Source organism: Ochotona curzoniae, unplaced genomic scaffold (assembly GCF_017591425.1).
Source record: "Ochotona curzoniae isolate NIBS_2020 unplaced genomic scaffold, NIBS_Ocur_1.0 contig_4792, whole genome shotgun sequence".
NCBI classification, from domain to species: Eukaryota; Metazoa; Chordata; class Mammalia; order Lagomorpha; family Ochotonidae; genus Ochotona; species Ochotona curzoniae.
The window spans coordinates 9,839,010-9,847,440 of NW_024466389.1; the positions used below are offsets into that span (position 1 = coordinate 9,839,010).

At 59.1% G+C, this 8,431-nt stretch overlaps 1 protein-coding gene across 1 annotated transcript in view; it reads left to right on the plus strand.

Annotated features, from left to right (window-relative positions):
- Positions 1–8,074, plus strand: part of PADI1 (peptidyl arginine deiminase 1) — a 32,305-nt gene extending 24,231 nt beyond the window's left edge. The window contains exons 12-16 of the mRNA XM_040987977.1: positions 3,191–3,335; positions 3,876–3,969; positions 4,866–4,945; positions 5,699–5,824; positions 7,841–8,074. Of these exons, the coding sequence (XP_040843911.1) occupies positions 3,191–3,335; positions 3,876–3,969; positions 4,866–4,945; positions 5,699–5,824; positions 7,841–8,074 (679 nt within the window). The remainder of the gene's footprint in view (positions 1–3,190; positions 3,336–3,875; positions 3,970–4,865; positions 4,946–5,698; positions 5,825–7,840) is intronic.
- The last annotated feature ends 357 nt before the right edge of the window (positions 8,075–8,431 follow it).

Consider the following 8,431-nt stretch of genomic DNA (forward strand, 5'->3'; position numbering starts at 1 on the left):
AGGCTCAGGTCTATGGATTAGGTGAGGTGGGGTTGCCTGGTAACAACCCAGGCGGGGAGCAGGTGCACAGGCTGGTGCCTGGGGCTGAGGGTGTCCGGGGCGAGAGGAGCGGGCTTGACAGCCTGGTGACTCACACCTTGACACACACGGGGGCCGGATCCTGCGCACACCCCTGCATGGGGGCACCCAGGGAGCTCTCCTGCGACTTTTGGGAGGGGCTTGGAACCAGGCCGACCTGGGCTTAAGTCCTGGCCTTACTCTTTGTTAGCCAAGTGACGCTGGTGTTGCACATGTCACACACCAAGTGTGTGCCGAAGGGCCTGGCCCGTAGCAGGTTGGGTGACACAAAGATAGCAGGGATTTACTGGTGAACACACAGATGCACTTAAAGTGAATACTTTCTTTGATGCTGCTGTTCCATGCCTCAGTCTTCTTATCTACACAATGGGTCCATTTGCAATTCCCATCCTAGCTGTATGTGCAGCACCCATAGGGACAAAGAACCCACATCACCAGCATTTGAATGCCCAGCCGCTGCCCGCTGGACTGTGTATGTTGAGGTCCTCTGGGCAGTTGTGGCGCCCAGGCTGGCCATGCTGGCAGTAAAGGAGGGAGCCCAGGCCACAGGGGGCTGGCAAGCAGTTCCAGCCCCAGGTCATTGCTTAGAGGCACTTTCATGGGACTCAGCAGAAGCTTGGACCTGAGGCAGCAGAGCAGGGGCAGTGAAGAGCTGGGAAGGAGTTGGAGGGAGCAGGGCCATTCCCGGCAGCCTGGGAAGAGGTCTCCAGGGTGCTGAACTCAGGGGTCTCTGAGAGCTTTGCCCTTGCCCCTGGTCCAAGGCACCAGTAGGTAGACCGGGCAGCCAGGGGCGGGAGGGAGTGTGCAGCTAAGACCAGATAGGGTAGAAACTGACCTAGGACCACACAGTCAGGAGTCCTGGTCCTTTAATCCTCTGCCCGCAAACTAAACTTCAGCACGTGAACTGGCTTGGAACAAATACTGGATACTTTCCAGCAGAGGGCGGCAGCAGCAAACATGCGGGGACAAAGCCGGCCACTTCCCTGCTCTAAGCCTCATTTCCCTAATGTATAAAATAGGGCTGGTACTGGGCCTGGCCTCAAAGGTGACCCGGGCAAAGCGTGTTGGGCAAGTGCCTAGGAGGTGGTCAGGAAGCCTTGCCCACGCTCCATGCACTGGGCAGAATCTGACATACAAAACAAAGCCTTGACAGAGACAAGGGAGTTAAAGACGTGGCTCTTTCCGGGCAGGACGATGTTCTAGGGAGTGGAGTCTGCCTGTATCCCTGGCCTGCAGGTGATATCAGAGCAGCAGGAGGTGGGGAGGGGGCGAGGCTGGAGCTGGAGGGGCCAGGAGCGAGGTCAGTGCAGAGTGGACTTCACAGGACACTTGGCGTGGGGAACCTGAAACTCAGCACCTGTTCCTCTAGAAACGTTTTTTGCGCAACTCCTCCACCTAGCGGTGGCGTTGATAATGACTTCACCTTTAGGTTCTTGGGGCTAGAGTCGACCCGTCCATCTCTCTGCCCCCTCATGGACGGCTGAGGGACCCTTCTCCAGCCCCAGCATCACTTGTCTTGGGGCTCCTACTGCTTTTTTATAAACAACTTTCCAAGTCTTGTTCTCACACCTTCTCACCATTTTAGAAGAAATCCTGTGAAGTTCTCATGATTTAAAATAACAAATGCAAGGGAAAAAAAAAAGTCCCCCTAGCACCCCAACACAGGGTCCTCGTCCATCATTGCCTGGTGGGTCTCTGGCACACTCAAGTGCATGGGGGCCGGGGGCTGCGTGTTAAGGCAGTCAGAGGCTCTGATCCTGGGCAGCTCCTCCCCGGGAATGGCGGGGAGAAGGATCTGTCAGGTGTGTGGAGCTGTGGATGCGGCTGGGAACAGCCTAGGCAGAAATCCTTGCCTCCAGGAGCTCGCATTCCACAGGGTGGGAAGCAGGAATCTGGCGAGGATCAGCAAGGCCAGGTGGCCCCAGATGTCACCCCAGCAGCAAGGCTGGGGACGGTGTTAGAAGCTGGGAAGAGAGCGTGGGCAGGGCTGAGGAGTAGGGGGCTGAGCAGAGGGTTGGCAGGGGTTGCGGTGGGCATGCCGTTCAGGGCCGTGTGAGGCCTGGCAGGTACTGGGAGACGGCAGTGAGACTGAGGCTTCGGCCGGGTGTCCACGTGATCTGACCACATGGAGAAGAGCTTAAAATGTGTAATTAGAAAGGCAGAGAGGGGCTGGTGACCTCCCATCTCCCAGTTCACTCCCCAGGGGACCACGACCTCCAGGTTTAAGCCAGACTGAACAAGGATTTCAACCGGGTTTCCCAGGGGCGCAAGGACCTGGGCCGTCTTCTGTGGCTTTTCCAGGAGCATTAGCAGGGTGCAGAATCAGAAGCGGAATGGCCAGGACTCGAACCAACACTCCTGCATGGGGAGCTGATGTAGCAAGCAGCGCCTTAGCCTATGGCACCATGATCCAGCCCCAGCATCCTGACCTGTGTGTCACCCCCTTAGACCTAGCCTCCGCTGTCTGACCTGTGAAATGGGCACAATGGCTGCTTAAGGCACAGGTGGTGCCAGTCATGTCTTCTCCCAGAGACTCCAGTTCTGCCCTCTCCCCACTCCCTCTCCACAGTGGGAAGGGGGTCTGAGAGGCGCCCGTCCCCATGCAGCAGCTCCTGGGGGCGACAGGGACAGCATTCCCAGACCTCAGCATGAGAGGGACCGAGCTACTCCTCACAATGCAGATTCAGAATGTCTTGCCCTCCCTGTGTCCCATGGAACCCTGTCCTGGGACTCCTTCGGGCCCCATGGTGGGGGTCTGGGACAGGGGGCAGGCAGTCTGGACAGATAGCAGGTTCCTTGGGCAGTGCTAGGTCCGCTGGCACAGTGAGTAGGAGGCTGGAGCTGGCACAGGCCCGTCCTCCCCCGCATGCCCCCTGCAGTGTCCCCCATCACATTCCGCTGGTCCTGCCTGGAGCTTGGAGTCAAGAGTTTGTGCCCCATCATGCCTCAGCGACTTCAGCTGGCTCTGTGACTTTAGCTCAATCTCGCTGTTTGAGGGAGAGGGTGATGAGGTTATAGAGGGGAGGTTGGGTTGGAATTGTATACATGAAGTGCCCACTAGATGGCAGCACACAGCGGGTCCTGGGTGACTGCCCGCTCTGTCCATGGCCAGGTCCGGAGGGCGGCGGATGGCCAAGGTGGTGCGGGACTTCCTGAAAGCCCAGCAGGTGCAGCCGCCCGTGGAGCTCTACTCAAGCTGGCTGTCTGTGGGCCACGTGGACGAATTCCTGACCTTTGTGCCCACCTCCGACCCAAAGGTGCGTCACCACTTTCCTGGCCCTGCCTGGCTTGGTGCCTGCTCTATCTCATGGTCAGAGGGAGCTCTGAGTCTGGCCTGTTAATCAGGAGTGGCTTCTTGGAGGAAGGAGGTCATGTTTTTCTCACTCTTCCTGGAGTGTACTTGGATTCCCTGATTGAGACAGCCACTCAGCACCTGCTGTGTGCCAAGCACCCAGGGGAGGACCAGGTGCACCTGGCACACTCACCAGGGAGCCCTGCCTTGGCCCTCAGAGCTGGAGACATGCGTGGGTGCTGAGAGAGAGCTGGCGCTCCCTGGTGGGCTGTGTGGGGAGGGTCCTTCAGGCTGGGGGGCACCGGCTGGGAGGACGGATGTGGGGGTTGGCAGGGAGGATTTAAATGATTCCTTGGGGCTGGTGGATCGGATGGTGGGGAGGAGGGGGTGAGAGGACACCCCATGCCCATGCCCATGCCCAGCCTTGCTCCTGAGCGTGACCCCTCCCGGCTGAGTTTGGGGTGTCCTGAGAGCAGTCACTGAGCCATTCCGTCCCTCTCTGCAGGGCTTCCGGCTGCTCCTGGCCAGCCCCAGTGCGTGCCTCCAGCTATTCCGTGAGAAGAGAGAGGAGGGCCATGGGAAGGCACTCCAGTTTGAGGGTGAGCGACAGCTGCCTGGTACCCTGTGGGATCCAGCCCGCTCAGCATCACGAGGCCCCCATGGCAGTGCCCTCCGGGACAGTCCCTTCACCTGCAGGCCTCTAGCCTGGCTCAACACCCCACACCCCTGCTTCTGTGGACCTGGGCTCGCTCTTTCTCAGGTCCGGGTAGCCTGGATGTCCCAGGCGCTACCACCCTGCCGCCGATGGGTGGGTCACACCCCAGGAGAGGAAAGCAAACCAGAGTGCCCCTGGTGCCAGTCTGTGCCAGGCATCTCTTCGCTTCTCCCCCCCTTGGAGGCACTTGCACTGCCTGGGACTGCAGAGCAGGGGCGTGGAGAGGGACAAGATTTGGGGGTGCAGAGGAGGGGCCAGGCTGCAGGATCTGAGCCCCCTTCCTACCCTCCCAGCACCCCTCACAGCCTCAGTGCTACCACTGGGAGCATCGAGCCTCAGCCTTTTGCAGACTGGACCAGCCTGGGTTCAAAGCCAGGGCTGACCACTGGCTGGCCGTGGGAGGGGTCAGGCTTCCCGGCGCCTGCACTTCCTCCTCTCTCAATCGAAGGTCATAATTAACTCCTCTGAGGATTAATTGATTAAAGATTAAATGATAAGTTCAGTGGGGATCTGGGGGCACGGTGGGTGGTCAGCAATAGAGGCTATGCAATAACTATTAGGCTCTGAATACTGAAGTCCATGCCCTAGATGTAGCAATAGGTTTTACCTGCAGCCAGAGCCTGGTCCCTTCAGGGTCTTCACCTCTGGCTGGGTCCATCCCGGTTGCCCGGACCCTGACCCTGAGGTGGGAGAGAAATCCTGGCCTGGATTCCACAGCCCACGCCTGAGGAGGCCCCCACACAGTCCTCTCTGAACCTGAGCCCAGCCTTGGTCTTGCAGGATTAAAGCACAAAGCAAAGAGAAGCATTAATGAGATGCTGGAGGACAGACGTCTCCAGAGCGACAATCTCCATGCACAGGTGAGCCCAGTCTGGCATGCCAGCAGGGCTGCTTGCTGCTCTAAGGGGTTCCCAAGCCTCCAAGAAGGAGCTCCCCCAGGTTCTAGGAGGTGAGGTGGTTGGAGGGTTTGGCTCAGGATGTCTCATTGTCCTGGGAGCTGCTGGGATTTGTGGGTGGCATGGTCTCTACTCTCAGAAGCCCACAGTCTGATGGAAGAGCCAGGACCATGTTCTCAGGGGGCTCTCAATCTGATGGGGAGGTCTGCTCTGCTCCTGGGAAATGACCCATCCCTACAGGAGCAAACCTGGGAAGCAGGGGAGGTCGGAGGCTCCCAGTCGGGGGGGCACTGTGAGGGGGAAGGGGAAGGAGGACTCAGGAAGCGGCATGGCACCCCCAAGGATGCTGCCTCCTGCATGCAGAGCTCAGGGCCTGGCGCACGGTCCATGCGCAGTAAATGGGAAGAGGCCACCTGCCCCTTGCCTGGGAGGCCATGCCCTTGCTCCACAGCTGCCCATGTGAGCAGTGGCATGCATGAGCAGTGCCATGGCTGTGACTGGGACCCAGAACCTGCCCCTTCCCCCACTCCAGCTTTTATGCTTGCTCAACGCCCACCCATGCTCAGGTCCCTGTCTGAGATGGCAGTGGCTGCTGCCCCAATCAGGCTCCCTGGGGCTAAGGGATGCTTAGGCCAGGCACATAGCAGGTGTCTGGCACTAGAGCCTCCCTCATCCCCCTGGGTGCCTGGCTGCCTGCCCCGCCCCTCCCACCTCCAGAAATGCATCGACTGGAACCGCGAGGTGCTGAAGCGGGAGCTGGGCCTGGCCGAGGCGGACATTGTGGATGTACCCCAGCTCTTCACCCTGAAGGGCTCCTACGCAGAAGCCTTCTTCCCTGACATGGTGAGCTCTTGGATCTCGTGGGGGCTCCACCAGGACCGAGGGCACGTGGGCCCTGCCATGGGCATCATGCATGTATCTGTGTGCATGTGTTGTGTGTGTGTGTGTGCATGAGTGTGTGCCACTGTCGTGTGTGTGTACAGAGATCACTGCCACCGACAGTCCTCAAGCAGGGCTGATTGTGCCCCTGCTGGTTCACTTCCCACATGCCCACCATGGCTGGGACAGGGCGAAGCTGAAGCCAGGAGCCTAGCACCTGTTCCAGACCTTCCATGTGAGTGCCCGAAACCTGATTAGTGGAGCCGTTGTGGCTGCTTTCCAATGTCCCAGTAATAGAAAACTCAAAGAAGTGGTGGTCCCAAGCAGACAGGTGCTCCTGGCATCAGGTGGGCAGAGGCCAGCACTGCCATGAGCGCCCCTGCTGCACAGGACGGTGCCAGAGCAAGGGATTTCCCTGCCCACATAGCTGGAGAGCTGGGGGCAGAGAGATCCTGCCTCGGGGTCCCTGCCAGCACCTGGACGTTGGGATGGCTCAGCAAGTGCTGCTGTGGGAGAACTTGAACCCAGGCATACCTGTACAATATGGAGCATCTTAACTGCCAGGTCAAACACCTGCTCCCATTTGGCGTCTTTGGGTCCAAAGGAGAATGGGACAGCTGCTGCCCCGTCCCCAAGTCTCTCTTTTTCCAAAATCTCCCGTTGGTTCCCAGTGGCTCAGCCTTTGGTCCTTGGGTCCTGACTGCCCTTCCGCCACCCTGCTGGGGCTCTCCAGGGCAGCCCCGGAGTTGAGCAGCGGCACTGGTGGCAGCGGAGGTGGTGGCCTTTTTACTCTCATTAACCGGACAGCTGACAAGCAGATGGGCAGGAATGATCTCACTTGCTTGTCCCCTGGGAGGGGCCTGGGTGATGCTATCATTATCCCCCCGGGAAAGGAAGCCAGCTGCTGACAGCTGCGAGGGAGGCCCCTCTGCAGGTGACATCCCTGTGGTCAGACAAGTCACATGTTGGAGGTGAACCTGGGTCAAGATACAGCCTGGCGTACCAGGGGTGTCTATGGTAGAGCCGAGGGCCAAGGGCCAGGGCGCGGAGAGTTTGAGAGCCAGGCAGCCCAGCCTGACCATGTGGGTCCAGAGCCTTGTTTGACCTCTGGCCGTCAGTCTGGGGCAAAGATGCTGATGCAGAAATCCCCACAGTCCTGCCCTGGAGAGACGCCCCTGGCGAGCATCAGGCCCTAAGCCAGGTCCACACTGCAGGAAGTGGGGTGGGGATGGGGGAGCCATCAAGATGAACTCAGGTGGCTTCTTTTCGCTTTCCCCACTTCCTCATTCCCACAGGTGGCCACCCCTGGACAAGGTGCAAAGAGCAAGAGTCGGATCCAAATTCAAATTTTCATCTCATCCATCTTTGGCTATATGGCCTTGAGGGCGGGATTGTTTCACACTGTCCATGCCACAGCCACAGCGGGAGGCTGTGTGTGTGTGTGAGAGAGAGAGAGAGAGAGAGAGAGAGAGATTGAAGGTGCTCGATAAATTATTACAATAATCAGGGCTGCCAAGGGCAGTTAAGCAAGGTGTGTCGTGCAGCAGCGTACCACAGCTGTGAGGACATCCACTCAGGCCTTGTCGAAGCGTGCAGTTCTGGCCTAAGGTTCTAGCAGGTGGCGGTGGGAACGCTTGCTCTCACACAGGCCTTATAAACTCGTGATGTCCCTAGTAGGTGACAGAAAGCACTGGAGGAAGAAGTGGCTTTGATTTATACCAAGTGACTGTGTAGGTTGGCAGCCCTGGCCTGGATTGCTTCTCCCTTCCAGCCACACGTCGTTTTTTGTTTTTGTTTTTTTTTTTTTTTTTTCCTCAGCTTCCCAGACTCCTGATTCTGGGCTCCAGTCCTGCAGGCCCAGGAGTGCTGGCAGGGCTGGGACTGGCCCTGGGTGAGGGGTCAAGGGTGGGGGTGGCAGTAGGGTCCTCATGCACGCTTGAGTGGAGCCCCCACAGCTGGCAGCCTCCGTGTCTGTTACAGGTCAACATGGTGGTGCTGGGCAAGCACCTGGGCATCCCCAAGCCCTACGGGCCCATCATCAACGGCCGCTGCTGCCTGGAGGAGAAGGTGCGGGCGCTGCTGGAGCCGCTGGGCCTGCACTGTGTCTTCATCGACGACTTCCTCTCCTACCACGAGCTCCTCGGGGAGATCCACTGTGGCACCAACGTGCGTCGGAAGCCCTTCGCCTTCAAGTGGTGGCACATGAAGCCCTGAGCCCTGGCTCCTCACTGCGGGAGGGGTGGGGAAGCGCACACCTCCCCAGGGAGCTGGCGAGGGACCTTCCTTTCCATTGCTCCCCTTACCAGCCCAGTGCCTGCAACTGTGCTGGCCACTATAGGCACCAGGGCTGCAGCACGGACACCTCCACCCCCACCCTCACCCCCAGCCTGGACTCTGGAACCTGCTCCTCCCCACTCCTCCTCCCACACACCTCCTCCTCTCTACTGTGCCGCCCAGAGGTTCTGGGCAAAGGCCAACAGCCTCCCAGCATGTTTAAGAACGGCCAAGGGGCCTTGGCAGGTAGACCCCACCTGCCATACTCCCTGTCTGTTCTGATGTTCACCTGGGCAT